Source organism: Triticum aestivum, chromosome 1D (genome assembly GCF_018294505.1).
Source record: "Triticum aestivum cultivar Chinese Spring chromosome 1D, IWGSC CS RefSeq v2.1, whole genome shotgun sequence".
NCBI classification, from domain to species: domain Eukaryota; kingdom Viridiplantae; phylum Streptophyta; class Magnoliopsida; order Poales; family Poaceae; genus Triticum; species Triticum aestivum.
In genome coordinates, this window is record NC_057796.1 from 451,728,383 (window position 1) to 451,747,521 (window position 19,139).

At 43.4% G+C, this 19,139-nt stretch overlaps 2 protein-coding genes across 25 annotated transcripts; one reads left to right on the forward strand and one right to left on the reverse strand.

Moving 5' to 3' along the window:
- Positions 1-2,932: 2,932 nt before the first annotated feature.
- Positions 2,933-7,907, reverse strand: LOC123182849 (uncharacterized). Of its 24 annotated transcripts, none has more exons than XR_006492350.1 (6): positions 7,482-7,907; positions 6,739-6,818; positions 6,386-6,500; positions 5,278-5,380; positions 4,160-4,434; positions 2,933-3,844 (listed from the first exon to the last, which is right to left on the reverse strand). XR_006492350.1 is itself a non-coding variant. In XM_044595519.1 (4 exons), exons 1-4 carry the CDS (start codon positions 7,569-7,571, stop codon positions 3,364-3,366), a joined length of 423 nt encoding a protein of 140 aa, XP_044451454.1. In that variant the 5' UTR covers positions 7,572-7,907; the 3' UTR covers positions 2,933-3,363. The 24 variants fall into 24 exon arrangements, 4 of the variants coding, with proteins under 4 accessions (XP_044451454.1, XP_044451456.1, XP_044451455.1 ...); XR_006492347.1 differs by lacking the exon at positions 6,386-6,500 and adding an exon at positions 7,257-7,410; XR_006492345.1 differs by lacking the exon at positions 6,386-6,500 and adding an exon at positions 7,257-7,416.
- A 2,681-nt stretch (positions 7,908-10,588) lies between these two features.
- Positions 10,589-13,949, forward strand: LOC123160488 (uncharacterized). The gene is made up of 8 exons (XM_044578302.1): positions 10,589-10,597; positions 10,708-10,875; positions 10,969-11,148; positions 11,646-11,843; positions 11,949-12,163; positions 12,872-12,980; positions 13,090-13,131; positions 13,641-13,949. Exons 1-8 carry the CDS (start codon positions 10,589-10,591, stop codon positions 13,947-13,949), a joined length of 1,230 nt encoding a protein of 409 aa, XP_044434237.1.
- Positions 13,950-19,139: the final 5,190 nt, after the last annotated feature.

Sequence of the window (19,139 nt, forward strand, 5' to 3'; positions counted from 1 at the left end):
CAGCAAACGGCGTGCGGAGGGCGACGGCGGCGGCGACAAGAGGTGAGTGGGGATTTGGGGAAAGTGGCCGGGGGAAGCGCGCGGGCCGGTTAAGTCAAACATAGCGGTAGCGCTTGTGCGGAAAAGCGCTATAGCTAAAATGCACTACGGCTATAGGAAGTAGTTATTTATTTTCCTTTTTCTTTTCTTTTTATCTAAGGAATGTAGCTACAGCGCGGGCCTATGAAACGCGCTACTGCTATAATAACTACAGCGCTTTGCGTCAACAAGCACTACTGCTATGCCTTTCTCCTTTATTTTTCTTTTTCTTTTCTTTATCTTTATATTTTCTTTTTTTTCTTTTTTCCTTTCTCTACTTCTTTTATTTTCATTTACTTTTCTACTTATTTTCCATTTTATTTTCTTCTTTTAGCAGTAGCGCTCTATACAGGAAACACGCTCTTACAAGGCACTTAGTGGTAGCGTGCTTTTTGCAGCCGCGCTACTACTATTCCTAGCCTACCGGCAACAGCGTGAGAATTATAGTAGTAGCGATTTTAAGTGCAGACGCGCTGCTGCTACAAGCATAGCCGTAGTGGGCTTTATTGACATGCGCTACTACTAAGTAGCAGTAGCGCTCGGTTTTAACCGACACTACTGCTATACCTCTGTGTATAAGGTTTTCCCTAGTAGTGGAGTCCTAAGTGTGAAGTCGGAGTTGTAGCATGTGGGGCGATGGGGCGACAATGATGGCAGGTGATGGACATGTCAAACTATGTTAGTGCAAGGCGTGGTTAAATCTCCTAGAAGACTTGAGACCGAGGTTGAAGCTGCCTGGTCCTCGATTCATTTGGCCAACTATTTGGCCTATGTTGACAATGAACATGTGTGTCATTCGTTTGGACGGGTCTTGATGGGTCATTCATGGTGAAATCGGAGTCGCTTACTCGAGGAAATGTGATGACAATGACATTGTGGGCAACCTCGAGTGTGTCTTCTCCTCGGTGCTAGTGTGTGGACCTTGTCGGTAGCCAAGTCGGTCAGGGTGTTGTATCTTGGAGCATATTGTAACAGCTTGCGCCCGAGTTTCCGTAAATTAACCGGGAAACTCTCTCCTACCTTTTTGATGAATCGAAGACCTAAGAGGCACCACTTAAAGATTAATTGTATTCGGGAGTAGTTCACCTATGGTACCTGTTTAAGGGGTTTCCGTGTGCTCCCCATCAAAACATGACCACTTCATACATATTACTAGCATAATGCCCGTGCGTTGCTACGGGCGCAATACAAACATAGATGAGCACAAGACCATAAATTATGGGCATTTTTATCTTCTCCGCCAAGATGGAGTACCTCAGCTTTTCTAGGAGTACATACATAGCTAATATACTTTTAGATACACACCAAAATTGTGGGAAGACATAACATAATATTTTTGATCTCTTTGTTCCTTTCTACTCTCTCTGTTTCTTTATCTAAGGCGTATTATTTTTGGCACGGTGATCAAGGCACACAATTATAGACAAGGTAGGACAAAATTACTCTTGACATCATCACAAGACATGACCGCAACAAGAGTATTTATTTATGGGTCACCACCGCAACAAGACATGACATCATCTTCATTCTCCCTGCCTACCTCCTATTTTCTGATAGCCCTTCGACCTCACCTCTGACCTTGCTATCACATTTTTTTTAGAAAAGGAGGATGACCCCCGGCCTCTGCATCTGGGCGATGCATACGACCACTTTATTAATTATTCTCACAAGACCTTACAAAGCCATACAACAGCAAGACTGAAGCCACCTGTCTAAGCAACAACTGTCGCTACACCTATCCAATTGATGAAGGAGCGCAGATAGTCTGGGTCTAATACCAAACAGACATCGCAGCCAAACCTAAACATCTAAGACCTGAGGTCCCAACCAGGACGCATACCGGGTATGGGGCACCTACCAGTCCGGCGCACTCCTCAACCAGGACGCCTGCCGGGTATGAGGCCACCGCAGCCACCTGCCACCAATCCATCTTCAGAGCTGTATTGTTGCATGTACCGTGCCAGGTCTCTCTGCCATCGACCTCCTGCGCGAGTCCATCCTCCCACAGCGAACTCCGAATCCGCACTGCGCCACGCCGTCAAGATCCATCGCCATCAGTGTGTAGGATGAAACACCGCTCCACCAAAGAATCCGTCCTCTGGTCCCTCGATCACGTGTGTACCTCCAAGAATGACGCCCCCAAGGGAGGAACGACACCAGAGCGCCGCCGTCATCCGATCATCCGATCTAGGATTTCCCCCGGAGGTAGCAGAGAGTGGCCTTGAACTTCTCCACGGCGATGCCTTCAAGAAGGGAACGACGCAGATAGCGCCGCCACCGCCGGCCTTAGCATAAGCCAAAGGCAAGTTTTCACCCAAATCAGTTCGAAGGGATCCAACTCTCGTGCACGGGCTGCCGTCACCACCAGCACCACCAGGCAGACCCTGGAGTACCGGCAGATCAGCGAGCCGCCGGCACCACTGCATCCAGATCGCCGGCCACGCCGGGCCGCCGCCATCCCCCGTGCCGTCCGGGTCAGATACGGAGCCGCCGACCGCGCTATCACATAGTCATTGCTCTTCTTTGTCATGGTTCATACCCTTCCTATCCACCTATGATAGTGCATTAAAACACCTCAAGGTAATATTCTCTCACTATCACATACAATTGACAATAGTAACAATTGTGGTGGCAGGGAAATATTCTTTCAATGGGAGGCGATGTTTTTGTGACTTTGTCAATCTCAAGACCAACTGCCGTTGCCACGGAAAAATAAATATAGTTCACACAAAAAATAGATACTCTTAAGAAAGCATAGTTGTCCATCTACATTGCTTGTTCTACTTCTAACTCTGCCATGATTGAAATATTTGTAATCCCTCCCTCTCTTCGATCGTCTTGCTCCGCTCTACAGTAAGTTCAATAGAGCACAAATTTTATTCTTCCTAGCTCACATTTATGGTTACAAGGAATTAAGTCTTATACTGGACACAACCTTGCGAATACATAACACACCCACTAATGTAGGCTGGGCCCGGAGCCGGTTGCTAGTACAATGCCCGTGCGTTGCCTGGGCAAAATACAGGAAAATAAATCAAACTGGTGACTAAGTGACATGAGTGAAGTCCTACGAATATATATCATCTTTTATCAATTTCTTTAGCAGATACTATAAGAGCAACTATGCATCGGTCACATGTTTTTTATCGGTGGTAAAATTTGGTGATCATCGTCTTCTTCCTCCTCTTTGTCTTCCTCCTTCCGTCCCAATGACCCATCCTCCGACGCTGGTCGTGGCCGATGTCAATATCGTGTGCCACCCTACCTGAGCCGCCTTAAGCTTCTTCATTGGTTCACCATTGCCCCAACACTGATCGAGGCCGGTGTCGATGCTGCCCTGCTCATTCTCAAAACAATTATGCAAATCTCAGATGATCTGTTAAACAAAACATGTTATCAGTGCTTGGCGAGATGGCATGTGCACAACTTATATGAAGCATGTGAAAGAGGGTATCATGTTTTTAGAGTTATGGATTGATCAGTATCAGCATGCATGGAAACTTAATGCTTTCCAGAATTAAGCCACATTTTTTTCAAGCAAAGCACCATATTTTTCTTATGCTCTAGAAGGGTGAAGGAACTGAAATCAACCTTAATGTTTGGCACAATTTTTCAACAATGTATTGAAACTCGTAGACCCTTTGTTCTGTATTGAAACTCCTAGACCTTTCACTCCAGCTTTGTTTGGTTTCTCTGACCACCAATGACACATGAAGATAACCACAAGTGTCCCGTCTTCAGTGTGGCCATGACACAGTCCAGGAGCCTAAGCCAAATATCCTCAAGCATGAGTACAAGCCATGCCCGCTGCACTTTCTTGTATATCTCATATTAAATTATTAATAAAACAAGAAAATTGTAGTTTGGTGCAGCTAGGATAGACAACTTTGGTACTTTCCAGTTAACATGAAAACTGTACACCTATACAGAACAGAAGCAACTTTTGCAGGAACAAAATTGGATAGCAGAAAAGCTGTTTGACAGCCAAATGCATACTAACAAACTATTAGTACAGATTTTGGCTCCCAACGAATTTAGAGAGAAGCACTAAAAGAAGCATGGAGAATGCCACCATACTTACCAGCGGCAACACGGGGAGATGAGCGGGCAGAATGTATCTTGCCTGATCAAAGTCATTAAACCTTGATCCGTCGTTCTGTGTCCATAGGTGGTGCCAGACAGTGCGGACGACAGCGCAATGCGAGATTGCATCCAGTAGGTTTGAAGGGGCGCGTAGACGCGGAGCCCGACGGCGATGGCTGCGGAAAATAGGACGGCGTCAGCGTCGAGGGCGCACATGAGAGGAGCAGCACGGCAGATCGGCGATCGTGGCATCGGCGATGCGCTTGATCCGGCCTACGTACAAACAATTAATGTAGAAACAATAAGATTACAGACCAATAACCATATTGATTAGCAAGTACCACTAAGAAGTGCAGTGTTACTAAAATAGAAGGGGGTGGCCATTCACTGAAGCATGTATACATTTTTCTCTTTCAAAGAGAACAGCTTACAGACTTACAACTGAAGTACTCAATATGTTGGCAATGCCGGAAAACATTCCATGAATGATCGGATCGTCAAAGCTAGTGTAACTTCCTAACATAACTATTGTTCATTTTTTATTTGGCAAGCAAAGGCATCCAGATCTGTGAACGTCTAGCACAGATAACGGTGATTAAATCAACGGACATATATGGTAGCCTGATGGCCTAGTTCCGCAAGAGCAGTTAAGAGTGGACCTCTTAATAGTGCATTCAGGTGACCCTCCCCGAAAGAAAATATATATTAGAGCGCATGCACCCAAGCCCTCTATATCTAGCCACCCAGCCCCTCTCAGAACCATAGGGATGCTGAGTCAAGCAAAACAGTCACTCCAAAGCAAGAAAAGGAAGTACTGAGTTAACTATATATATAATACAAAACCTATGCAAAAATCCACTTTTCTATACATCAACTTGCAGTAGAAATATTCTGTTTATTTAGCTAAACTTCTAAGTCACACCTTTAAAGGATGCATCTTGTTCTCCTCCACAAGAAAAAAAAAAGAAACAAGAAAATACAACTGTTAAATCCCGAGATCTCAATCATGAAATCATTGTAAGCAATGTGATTCACAAGAGAGGCTCCGGACATCTTGGGTTCACCCTGCTGCAATTCATGAATTAGTGATTGTTTGATAATCAAGTGGTATTGTACCTCGAGACAATGTATTCTGAAGTTGTGAATGCTTGATATTCAAATCAGGGAATTCTATTCCAAATAGGTTAACCAGCCCAGGGTTACTGTGGAAATCCTCCCCCTGCAGTAGTTTGAGTGTTCATGCTCAGATATTGACTACTTGAGAGTAAAAATAAACTTTGAAGCTGATATAGTATGATTAAAACCGAAATAACAACATCTGTCAAGTGAAATTGCATTGGAACCTGCTGTGTTCATCATAAGTTTTTGAAGTAAAAAAATCTATGGGAGGTACAGTAGAGCCTAGAGGATGGTTCGACTGCTCTTTGCTTTCAGAAGTTTTGAAAGTTGTTCAATATATGCAGAACTGAAAGTGCCAACTTCAGTTGTGCATAAACACTCGATCATGTGAGCTTCAACGACAGAACACCCACATGCAATCGAACATCATTAACATCCAGAAGAGAATGTGTCAGTTTCAGTCTTGCAAGAGCACAACACATAATCAGGGGTTTGATGATTTCAGGCATTTTCTTCATCAGTCAAATGTGCATGTGTGTACAGAGGGACGATAGCAGCAGCATGCTAATAGCATCTACAATGCGAGTCGCCTGTGTAAATGCTTAGAGATTAAGAAAATATATACGAAGTCATGAAATTTAAAATCATCTAAATGCCCTCTCTCAATGCTTGATGCTAAGTAGGGCGCTAATTACAGGCTGCAAACACCTTCAGTATTCTATGGTTTTCACTTTCAGTTTCAGAAAATTTTCATCACCAACCGAAACCACCTAAATTTAGTGTATTTCAGTGATTTTGGTTAGCATTTCGACAAAAAGGCCGAAATATTCATGAGCTATCCTTACTTAGTGGAGTACACGTACGGGGTAGTTAGTCCTGAGATGCCATCGGTTCATCAATCGATTCAAAAGAAAAGGATCTGACAAAGCATGCATGAGTACATCCAAGGAGCTCCTAGCATTGACTTGTAATGGTGGTGGGCAGTGGCCGCAGTTCTAGCCCCAAAAATTATATACATAGGAATCATAGGTTGAGATGAACCCATATTTAAACACTGCTAGTTGTATCTCTACATATAATCATGTCAAATAACAAATTTTCCCACCATGGAGAATTATTTTCCATATGAAGCTATCCTCCCCCTACTGGTCCAGTCACATGAAGTTTTTTACAAGCCAATGCAACTTTTAGCTGTCGGACTGAGACCAAAAGCTTCAGGCCTGAAGAACAGAAGGCACAAATCTCAAATTAACTAACTGGCCACTTCTACTGGAAAAACATATCTCTCTCTACGGCATTATAGCATCATGTTAAACCAACCGGCACCCAACAAACCAGCTTTGACAATTCAAAATTAGATCCCAGAGGAATCCCCAAATAAAAGCAGAGCAACACTGCACCAGCAAATTACAACCTTATCAGAGATTCCAGCTGAAGGGCAAGGAGAGGAGGGCATACCTAAACACTAATTAAATGGTCAAAAGCATCAATACTCTTAAGCTTTGACCCAGAGCGAACGTCTCCATAAGCAAGTCCCGCTGCAAAATCACAAAGGAAAAGAAACTTTTTCGATCTGAGGCCATAGTTCCCCTTTTTTATTGGACATCAGGGATAGAGCCAATTTTTATGGTCTTTGTGATGAGCTCAACAGGTTCAGATCATACAGAAGCAATGTAAAGGCCATACTGTGATAATCACAAATCTTCAGCATATCACCTTGATAAAGTATTAGTATAAAACTGTAAATACTCTAAAGGAATGTCTTTTACTCAATGATAAGCAACTCAATTTCTATTAATAACTTAACTGGCAATATAACTTGTTCATATGCGATAAAACTTATCATGGAAATTAGCACAAGCTATGTAGTCTGTTGCTTGTGTGCTCTCCTATATAACTACTTGGTAAATGCACAAGCAGCACATTTACCTACTCATCATGTGAAACTCTGCAGGAAGCTTCACAAATGCACTCACCTTTCTGAAAATCATAGTAGACACCACGGCCCTTTATTATGGACTGTTATTTTCAAACTCCCATCAAGTGTTGTGTAGACTGCCAGTGAGATTTAATCACACTGCGTATCCATGATGGATTATTCGCCAGTTTATCCTCATCCTAGATCCATCACTACCACTAATCGACACATCAGCAAGCTGCAGTCTTGGTAGGGAGGGGAAAGGAAGGAGGAGGAGGCGTACCTTGGGCGTACAGGTCCTGCAGCCCGACAGGAGGGAGATGCTGCAGATGTCGCCGGCGTCGAGGTCCACCGCGGCAGCAAGCACCCCCATATGCCTTGCCCCAGCACCGAGAGCAGGGGTTGGATCCCGATGCTGATGGCTAGGCTAGGGTTCGTCGCCGGCCTCCATCCGGATGTTGCGGGTGCGGATCCGGTGCCGTCGTCGCCGTAACAGATCCGTGGCCATCTCTGCCGCCCCATCATCCGGATCCTCGTGATCCACGACGGCCGAGTCTGCCCGGATCGGCGTTGGCGGATGCGGCTGCGTATCCTCGGGAGAGGAGGAGCGGATCGGAGGTGGCGGCAGCGGATCGCACGAGAGGGCGGCGGCTCTGTGTCGTCGAGGGGATCGATAGGTTTTTGCGGGTTGGTTTTTTTTGGCTGCGTAGGTGGGAGAGGGGGTGGTGGGAGGGGGATGGAAAAAAACCAGCGAAAAAAAACGGGACGAAAATGGTGGGACGAAAATAAACCCGGAACGGAGACTATCAACTGAGACATTAGGAGTAAAAATGCTGGAAAAGGTGGTGCTCGTACTGGTTGCTCGGAATAACTATACATGTGAATTAAGTGTTAATTAATATGGGAATATGTTGATAGACTATTCAAATTGGTTAAACAAAACAAAAATCTGAGGCCATAAAAATTGAATTTGCCTCATGGCAATATCTTCACAAATCTACCGTAAAACCTATGGCATGTGACCGATGTAATGAAAAAATGCTGCTCATAGACAAAGCCTTCAAGAAGTGGTGGCCGCATGTGTGCAGGTGTTGAAGGCTCCAACCGAAGGTCGTACTTGGGATTTTCATCCATGAAGTCGAGCTTCAAGCCAACACTTTCAGTAAAGGCATGCCGCATGCACATCAACATTGTCTTACTAACCAAAGAGGTGAGATTATGGGTTTTCACCCGGAGTATGTGCATTTTTCGTCAAGTCGGCCACTCTTGTTCCTACCAGCAACCATTGTAGGCATCTTGCAGATCCACAAACCATGTCTTTGGGTCATCTGTCCGACGTGCTCCACTGTGGCCTTCACTGGTGAGGTATGTCAATGCAAACATGGCCCCAACAACCGAGTGTGTTGCGCAGTCGCAAGGCCGTCTGCACGGGACTAGCCCATAGCCACACATTCCTTGGATAAAATTGACGTGCCGCTGCAACTTTTGAGAAACATTTTTTTCACCGCAACCTCTAATGGACATATTATGACACCAAGCCAAATGTTAAAATTTTCGTTCTTTGCTTCTTTTTTCCGACAAAAAAACTAGCAATAACCTACATGTTGGTGGCGGGTACTTTGACCCCTAGTGTACGAGGCATAGCCCTTTTCTTATCGGCATTTCCCCAGGGGTGGCGGGTGGCAAAACGCCCTGCTTTACGGAGTCTAGCCCGGGGGGTGCGGGGCGGATAGTCCTTCACTAGAATTTTCCACTACATAATAGAAAAATTGACAAAAAAAATTGTAGTGATGGACACTAGAAAATATCCTCCAGTGGCAGTCCCATCACTGATAACTACATTGCCAACGGTGGGCGGACTCTAGAGCCCGCCATTGGTATCTGGGTAATCTGGCGTGATCAAAATGGTGCATTTTGATTGGCCAATCCACCCTCTCACGGATTGATGAGGTGGCTATCATCCACGTGGCCACACCCAACATGCACACATAAATCCTGTCCTCTCCCTTCTCCTCTCTCTCTTAGCATGCACACACACCATTGCCACGAACGAGCTCTCTTTGCTATCCCTCCCGGCTCGATCTATCCGGCCGGTCTATGCATGATCAACCACTCTCTTCCCATGCACACATAAAACTTTTGAATCTTTTCATGCATCATAAATATTTAAAAAACTTCTTTACTCACCCAAAAAATATCTCATTTTGTATATTTATGTCGGACCCAAAAAACCGAAAGTTTTTTCACACATTGAAGTTCTAAAGTTTGGTTGACCTGCAAAGTTCGAAGTCCACAAGTTGTTTCATTTGTGAGAAACAAAAAAGAGAGACCAAAACACACACACACACACACACACACACACACTCACTCACTCACTCATGGCAATGCCATCTATTCTTCTTCTGATATTTGATTCTTCTCTGCGATCTTGCTCTCTCGGTAGACCTTGTGAATTCCGATCTCCTTCCTGTTGGGTGAATCGCTCGGGGTAGAGCGTATGCTGACAACGTGTTGTTGGGTGAATCTGATGTTCTCTTTATTGATGATTAGTTTCCTTTCAGAGGCGTCGGTTCTGCAGGGGCGTGATTTTAGGGAGCAACCGCCGTGCGAGGGAAAGCAGGGATTCCCCTAATCAAATCAGGTTAACTAATCTTAACAAACTCCTCCCTCTTTCTGAACAACGACGCCGTCCGTTAGGGTTCGCGAGGCGCCGCCGCCGCCGCCATAAGCGCATTTCTGCAGCCGTCGGCCTGACTCAGTGACTCGTGAAGAAAGGTCGAGAGCAGAACACATTTGAATGATTGTTAGGCAGCCCATCTTCCTTACCCAGGCCGGGTTGCATGATCCATTAATCTTGAGTCTTGACTTGCTCAGGCAGGAAAAATGCTTGACTATAAGTATATTGGACATTTGAAGGGAAGGATGGTTCTGCTTGAGACTCCCTCTGGTTTTGGCATGTTCCTTGTTAAGGATTTTGTATTCAAAGAAGAAAAGGTAGTACATCGGTCACTCGGTCATCATTATCCGGTTCATCCCTTTCTTGCTTTTTGGGTCCTGCAACTATTTTGTAAGCCTATACGCCAATAATAGTTGTCCTCTTTTGCAGAATAATATCTGGGTGCTCTTCTCGGATCCAGAATATGCAATTCAGGTACATTAAAGCTACCGCATAACATGTTATTCCACACAAGGTTGGGTAAAACAAGGTCATCCCAGCCGGTTGGACACAGTTTCAGTAGGACTGAATGCTTGTGCATCAAAATAGAGTAATAAAGCGGCGCATATTACTGATATTTGTTACTCCCTCCGTTCCAAAATACTTGTCATGGTTCAAATTTGAACTAAAACCATGACAAGTATTGAACGGAGCGAGTAGTTCTTTAATACCACATGGCTCATGTAGCTTTCATAACCTTTAGTGCACACTTTTTTGGTTGCTCTAGGCTTGTATACTATCTTAATGTTTCATGCTTGCTTTCCCTTTCTTATGTTATCATAAACCTTGTCAGGCTCTAGTCGCGCTTGGTTTCAGAAAAGTTGATGACAGATCTATTGCTCGGAATCGTAATAAGGGTCCTGGAAAGGACCTGATGTCGCTTATTAAGAAATTCTGCAAGAAAGGAGAGGAATTAATTGTTCAAGATAAGGAACTAAAAGCTTCTGTTGAGAAAAGGCTTGTCAGTATATGTTCTCTTTATTTTTTGGCTTCTGTGATTATCATTACAAAATCTAATATAGTATGTATTGCTAATGATTATATTGCCTTACAGAAGATCACATGTATATGTGATGGATATACCGTTGGTGAGCTAATGTGGGGGATAAAGAATGTTTTGCACAAATTTATTTACGAAGAAAGGTGCAATACAACTCCGGAATATTGTCTCCCGGTGAGCGAGGGATTGCAAGAGGCCTTACAATATTATTTAGTCAATATCCCACCAACTAAGGTAATTATTATTGTTTAGGCTGTACATGCCATGCATTTGAACCTTTAGTTCAAAGTTAGTACAAAGTTGAGTCACTTATTTTGGGACGGAGGGAGTAATTATTAAGTATTGTGTGCCTCTTGCTCTGTTCACTTCTGAAGTTTTTGATGCATTTGCCCATGGCTAAGTTTGCTGTTTAGACTGTTTATGCCTTTCTGCCTTTTAAAAGTACAATAAGTAGAGTGTTCTTTAATTCAATGAACTTCTGAATAATGGAATTATTATTGTTTGAATTGTTTTTCGTGTATCATGACATTAGTATTTCTTTTGTTTGAATTTCATGAACTGTTCAATTTATTGTCTGCCACAATGCATTTTATGCAAACTAGTACTCCTAATTTAAATGTCGTGTGATTTCTCAGTTTTCTACTTATATAGATTGAAGCTCTTCCGTATGTCTTATGATGCAGCTTGAGTCTAATTGCTGCGCCTTGTTTTGTTTTTCCTCTCCATTTCAGCTTGACAGAGCTTTCGTATCCAACTTTGGTTTCTTGCGCTACCTTGACTTGAATGTAGAGGCTTTTCCAAAAGAATTATCAAGGTCATTTGATGAGTATGTTGGGATTGGTGAGACTGTTAAAGATAGTTTGGACTATGTAAAAGTCCTTGCATCGGTACTTGTCCCTGAGTTGGTGGAAAAATATGGTTTCTCCAAGGTTAGTGAATCTGAATTAATAGTTGTGAATTTAAAATACACTGTTCATAAGCTTGCCCTTTAATGATAATCGATGTATTAATTTGGCATGCCTCGTTTTTCATAGACATTTTCACCTGAATTGGTGTCGAAGTTACATCAGGCTAAAATACATCAAGCTGAACGTGGAGATGACCTTACTATGGATGACATAAAAAAGATAATGGGAGTCCTTGATTATCTCTTGAATGTTCCTGAGCGAAGAAACAAGATTCTTATGGATGTGAAGCTTATGGAAGCAACATTTTTCAGATCACATTTGTCAGAGCTCCGAAAGGCAGAGTAAGTACTTGTCTTTCATCTGCTCTATACCCTCAATTAAGGATTGATTATGTTATTTTGCTTAATTTTTATGTGAGCATCGATATACAACCCTCAGCAGGTTGAACCTTAATCTGCACTGCTCTATAAGGATTATTTGGTGTATTATGGTAGACATGCAAAAGATAACAAATCAAGCCTTTTTTGCTGCTGATTCCTGTTCTTCTTTTCTGATTACTGATTTGGACTACAAGTCTTATGTGTTGTTTTAGGTTCGAGTTCCAGTTAAAAATAGGCACTACAATGGGTGCTTCCACCATCTTCTTCTATGAATGTATGATATGCATGCTTATGCGTATTCCAGAAAAAATATAGGCAATACAACAGTCTTCCGAGTGACCACTCATCCTAACAGGGCCTTTAGGGTTTGATCTTTGTTGTGGACAATGAAAAAGACCAGTTAAGATAGTTGCCCCTCGTACCCGAGCATGCTGGTGAAATCGGTAACCTCATGGAAGAATAGTGGTGGGTGGCACTGTCGATGTGCTATGATGCTGGAGCCATGGCTGGGACCTGGGAGGCTATTCCGAGGCTCTGGCTATCGTTTATTTATCTTGATCTTGGAATGGCTGGAATGCTGACCATACTTTGTAGGACAGGCCGTCTTGCTCTCATTATTCTAATCACATGATCGCATTGCATTTTCTTTGTTCTTGATTTCACTGGCAGGGAAACTGTGGATTTCGATAATATGGAATTTAGGAGGGCGCTGCTCCAGACTCCCTCAGGTTTTGCTATATTTAATGTTCGCGAGGATGTGTTTACCAGTCCTCGAGAGGTACTTGTCCCACACCTTGTGTGATGGATCATCTATTTTCCTTCTTTTTTTGTGCCGTGCAAATGATCAATGAATCCTCAAACTGAAATAATTTCCCCATTTTTTGCAGTATATCTGGACATATTTTACGGATATAATGAATGCGCGCAATGTACAGTTCAACATCTGAAACTTCTCTCTCTATATATTAGTTATTTTTCAGTGCTAATTTGTTTGTTGATCCCGTATTAGCTCAAGTTACACGGGAAACTCATTTTCTTTTCTAGGTTGTTTTTAGCTGCAATCATGCTGCCATGTCTTCTTTGCAATTTAACTTGTGGTCTGTTTGGCCGAGCTCCCAGAGTGAATCAAGAGGAGCTCTGCCAAGGACACAAGAAGGGCCATTTGATAACCACATAGGACACTGTTAGGGAAATTTACTTTATTTTCCAATTACAGCACACACTTGCTGTGCCGTCTTCCTCTTGTGTGATAGCCAATCATAACTTCCAAACTTTGTATCTTATGTGATTTGTGTTGTGTTAGTTTGATTAGAATCATTTTGTTCATGTTGCATTTATCAGCATTTGTCTACTCCATTCAGGATTTTGTTCATGTTGCATTTATCAGCATGTGTTTTCACCATCATATTCTGACGAGTGTTCATATGGATTGTGTCAGATTGTCTTTGCCCTTGGTTTTATAAGAGTTGATAATTCTATTGTCCGTGATAGTGTTATTGGTCCTGGTGGCAAACTGAGACAGCTCATTCTAAGATTCTGCAAGGCTAATGAGGAATTGGTTGTTCAAGACGCTGAGCTTAAAGCTGTTATCGAGTCGAAACTAGTCAGTTTATATTCCCTCAACTGTTTATTTTTCATCATCGGTGCTAATTTAGCCAAGTGTGGCATTCTAATGTTGGCATATTTTCTCAGGGTGTCAAATGCTGGACTGGTGATGAAGCTGTGGATGAGTTGTTTTGGGGTATAAAGCATTTCCTGTCTGATTTTATACCCGAAGAAAAAGATAAGCTTACCGACGAGTATTTTTCCCCATTGAGCAAGCAATTGCTAAGGGACTTGGAAACATACAAGATCAATATATCCCCGAGTAAGGTAATTATGCTCACCTTGCTATTGTAATGCTATTCTATATTCTATAATATTACTCCTGTTATACCATAACAATTCAGATCTGGAATGGATTCATTCGGTGGAAATGGCTGGCACTTCTAAAATGAAAAATTCATATCCGTTTTCTTTTCCCATAAAAGCTAAGTTACCCCATGTTGACGTAATTGAACACCGAACAAATAAAAGTCTATCCTATTCGATGAGAACAGTTTAGTTTATCCACTTATCCTTCAGTGTCATAGAATTGGAACATTGACATGGACTATGCAATAGCATATGATCTCAGCGCTTAAAGAATATGCTTGATGATTCCCTAAATCTGTGAATGCTTAGCCACACAGCTTCCCATGATAATTGGCCTGAACAGTCATATGCTATGTTCTTTCCTGCACCCAGTTGCAGACTGCAGGGATATTAGTTAGCCTAATTTTCTTCTCTGTTCTTTTGCTTCACTGGTATACCTCATTCAAAGCATGGTAACAGTTGTCATGCTCGATGCCTGTAAGCATTCATTAAATGGTGACACATGTACATCTAATTATTAGAATATCCCTCTCTTTGCGCACTAGTAAAAAAAGGGTCAAATGTCAAGCACATTAGTGCCGGTTTGCTTTTGAGCCGGCACTAATGTGTGCATTAGTGCCGGTTCCAACGGCTAGCCAGCCGCTTTCATTAGTACCGGTTCATGGCCGACCTTTAGCACCGGTTCGTGCCACGGACCGGTACTAAAGTGAGTGGTGGCAGGATGTTGTCAGTCTGGGGCCCCTCCAGCACCTTTAGTACCGGTTCGTGGCACGAACCGGTGCTAAAGGTCGTCCTACATAAACCCTTCATCCACCCGAGCTTGCTCTGTTCTTCCCCTTTCCCCTCTCCTCTCTGTTCTTCCCCTCTTCCTCTCGAGCTCATCACACATTTTGCCCAAAATTTGTCAAGATTTGAAGGCCCCCATCCATTCAAATGATCACAAAGGTTAGCAACTTTGTCCTTTCATCTCTCATTGCTAGATTAACTCTTGCAATGCTTTGTATAGTGATTAATTTATGAATTTGGTAATTTGGGAGGAAATATATGTGCTAGTATTTGATTTATATGCAATTTGAGGTCAAAAATAACACTTAGTTTGCATATGTAGGTGTGGTTTACTTAGTGCCTTCTAAATCTCCGTCGTAACCACAGTCGATCGCCCGCACCGTTCCGTCGCCGGCACCACCTTGTGGTGAGCCTCTTGTTCATGAATGTTTTACATTACCAAATTGATGTTTGTGTGATTTGGATATATAGTTACTCGTATAATTATCTTACCCGTACGTTGTTTGTTATACATAGTGCCATGGTTTTCATATCCATCCCCGTCGGCCCTTGTCCTTGTTATGATTCGGATGTGGTATATTCTCTTTTAAAACTAGTTGTTGCATTTCGTGTTTATGACAAATTATGCCCATCAAGTTGACATAGATATTTTTGTCTAGGAGGTTTGTGAACCGGAAATTCCAACCGACCCTATTGTCGAGAGGTTAAATTTAGTTGAAAGAGAAAACGAGTATTTGAAAGAAAAATTGAAAAGAATTGAGGGGGAGAAGATGGAATTGGAGTTGCATGTTGCCGATGTCGTCGATGATCACAAGATCAAGATGGAGAAAATGCGCTTGAAGATTAGAAAGATTAGAAAATATGTCATTGATAGTGAGGCTTGGTATCATTATGTTGTTGGATCAATTGTTACCTTAGTTGCGATCTTGATCGCATTTGTTGTTGCATTTAAATTCTTTAGTTAGAGAGTTATTTGTTTGTTGCATTTCAGTCTTGTATGAACTTTATGTATGAACTTGTATTAATTTGGTCTTTTCGGTGTTGTGTAATGAAGATGAGCCGACAATGGATGTACGATGACCGATGCTCTCCCGAGTTCATTAATGGCGTGCAAACTTTTCTGCTTGCGGCTGAGGCAAACAAGCGGGCGGATGGTTTTATGCCTTGTCCATGTTTAGTCTGTAAGAATGATCACAATTACTCTACGTCAAGAATCATTCACGTCCACCTGTTTAAGTCCGGTTTCATGCCCCACTATAATGTTTGGACCAAGCACGGAGAAAGAGGGGTTATGATGGAAGACAATGAAGAAGAAGAGGACGACGACAGCTATCCTGGCCATGGGTTCCCTGAATACGATGATACAACAATGGGGGAAGAACCTGAGCCGGCAATGCGGGAAGAAGCTGAAGAAGAGGCATCAGATGAGCCCGCTGATGATCTAGGTCGGGCCATTGCCGATGCAAAGAGAAACTGCGCAAGTGATTTGGAGAAGAAGAAGTTGCAGCGCATGTTAGAGGATCACAAGAAATTGTTGTACCCGAATTGCGAAGCTGACAAGAAAAAGTTGGGCACCACATTGGAATTGCTGCAATGGAAGGCAGAGAATGGTTTATCTGACAAGGGATTTGGAAAGCTGCTGGTAATGATAAAGAATATGCTTCCAAAGGACAATGAATTGCCCGAGAGTACGTACGAAGCAAAGAAGGCTGTCTGCCCTCTAGGGTTAGAGGTGCAGAAGATACATGCATGCCCTAATGACTGCATCCTCTACCGCGGTGAGTACGGGGATTTGAACGCTTGTCCGGTATGCGGTGCATTGCGCTATAAGATCAGGCGCGATGACCCTGGTGATGTCGAGGGCGAGCGCCCCAGGAAGAAGATTCCTGCCAAGGTGATGCGGTATGCTCCTATAATACCACGGTTGAAACGTTTGTTCCAAAACAAAGAGCATGCCAAGGCGATGCGATGGCACAGAGAAGACCGTAAGAAAGACGGAAAGTTGAGAGTACCCGCTGACGGGTCGCAGTGGAGAAAAATTGAGAGAAAGTACGGGAAGGAGTTTGCAGATGACGCAAGGAACGTATGGTTTGGTCTAAGCGCAGATGGCATTAATCCTTTTGGGGAGCAGAGCAGCAACCATAGCACCTGGCCTGTGACTCTATGTTTGTATAACCTTCCTCCTTGGTTGTGCATGAAGCGGAAGTTCATTATGATGCCAGTGCTCATCCAAGGCCCTAAGCAACCCGGCAACGACATTGATGTGTACCTAAGGCCATTAGTTGAAGAACTCTTACAGCTGTGAAATGGAACAGGTGTACGTGCGTGGGATGAGCACATGGGGGAAGAATTTGACCTAAAGGCCTTGCTGTTCGTGACCATCAATGATTGGCCTGCTCTCAGTAACCTTTCAGGACAGACAAACAAGGGATACCGCACATGCACGCACTGTTTGGATGATACCGACAGTATATATTTGGACAATTGTAGGAAGAATGTGTACCTGGGACATCGTCGATTTCTTCCGAGCAGGAATCCCGTAAGAAAGAAAGGCAAGCATTTCAAAGGTGAGGCAGATCACCGGACGAAGCCTCGCCACCGTACTGGTGCTGATGTACATGATATGGTCAAGGATTTGAAGGTAGTCTTTGGAAAGGGTCCTGGCGGACAACCTGTTCCGAATGACGCTGACGGACGCGCACCCATGTGGAAGAAGAAATCTATATTTTGGGACCTGCCCTATTGGAAAGACCTAGAGGTCCGCTCTGCAATCGACGTGATGCACGTGACGAAGAACCTTTGCGTGACCCTGCTTGGCTTCTTGGGCGTGTATGGGAAGACAAAAGATACACCTGAGGCACGGGAGGACCAGCAACGTATGCATGGAAAAGACGGCATACATCAGGGTCATGCCAGCTACGCTCTTACCAGAGAAGAGAAGGATTCTTTGAATGCCTGCTCAGTATTAAGGCACCGTCTGGCTTCTCGTCGAATATAAAGGGAATAATAAACATGGCAGAGAAAAAGTTTCAGAACCTAAAGTCTCATGACTGCCACGTGATTATGACGCAACTGCTTCCGGTTGCATTGAGGGGGCTTCTACCGGATAACGTTCGATTAGCCATTGTGAAGCTATGTGCATTCCTCAATACAATCTCTCAGAAGGTAATCGATCCAGAAATTATACCAAGGTTAGAGAATGATTTGGTGCAATGTCTTGTTAGTTTTGAGTTGGTGTTCCCACCATCCTTCTTCAACATCATGACGCACGTCCTAGTTCACCTATGCGAAGAGATTAACGTTTTGGGTCCTGTATTTCTACACAATATGTTCCCCTTTGAGAGGTTCATGGGAGTCTTAAAGAAATATGTTCATAACCGTGCTAGGCCAGAACGAAGCATCTCCAAGGGCCATGAAAATGAGGAGGTCATTGAGTTTTGTATTGACTTTATTCCTGACCTTAAGCCGATTGGTGTTCCTGAATCGCGGCATAAGGGCAGACTGGATGGAAAAGGCACGCTAGGAGGGAATCCAAAAATATGTATGGACGGACATTCTCTCACTGAAGCACACTACACAGTTCTACAGAATTCCGCCTTGGTGGCTCCGTATATGGACGAACACAAGAATTTTCTACACTCCAAACACCCGGAGCGGTCTGATGACTGGATTACACGTGAACAAACCAGGAGTTTCGCCGGCTGGTTGCAGACACGTACCATGCATGACGCCTCTATTGAAGATGACATGTACTCGCTGTCCCAGTTACCATCTTCGAATATAATGACTTTCAAAGGGTACGAGATAAATGGTAATACATTTTACACGATCGCCCAAGATAAGAAGAGCACCAACCAAAATAGTGGTGTCCGCTTTGATGCAACAACCAAGACGGGAAAGGAAACATATTATGGTTACATAGAGGAGATATGGGAACTTGACTATGGACGTGGTTTGAAGGTCCCTTTGTTTCGGTGCAAATGGGTCAATATGACATGAGGCGGGGTAACGGAAGACCCGCAGTATGGAATGACAACAGTGGATCTCAACAATCTTGTGTATGCAGACGAACCATTCGTCCTAGCTAATGATGTGGCACAGGTTTTCTATGTGAAGGATATGTCTACCAAGCCGAGAAAAAGAAAAGATAAGGAAGCGAATGCATCATACGATGAGCCAAAGCGCCACATAGTTCTTTCTGGGAAGAGAAACATCGTGGGAGTGGATGACAAGACAG

What these genes read in the sequence shown, in the direction of transcription:
- LOC123182849 (XM_044595518.1), bottom strand. Translation starts at nt 7,571, where the DNA reads ATGGGGGTGCTTGCTGCCGCGGTGGACCTCGACGCCGGCGACATCTGC. An exon ending in GCAGGACCTGTACGCCCAAG is followed by an intron (nt 5,381 to 7,481) that starts GTACGCCTCCTC and finishes AAACTACTGCAG; the next exon opens with GGGGAGGATTTCCACAGTAA. An exon ending in ATCTCCCCGTGTTGCCGCTG is followed by an intron (nt 3,845 to 4,159) that starts GTAAGTATGGTG and finishes TATTTGGCTTAG; the next exon opens with GCTCCTGGACTGTGTCATGG.
- LOC123160488 (XM_044578302.1), top strand. An exon ending in AAAAATATGGTTTCTCCAAG is followed by an intron (nt 11,844 to 11,948) that starts GTTAGTGAATCT and finishes CGTTTTTCATAG; the next exon opens with ACATTTTCACCTGAATTGGT. An exon ending in TCAGAGCTCCGAAAGGCAGA is followed by an intron (nt 12,164 to 12,871) that starts GTAAGTACTTGT and finishes TTTCACTGGCAG; the next exon opens with GGAAACTGTGGATTTCGATA.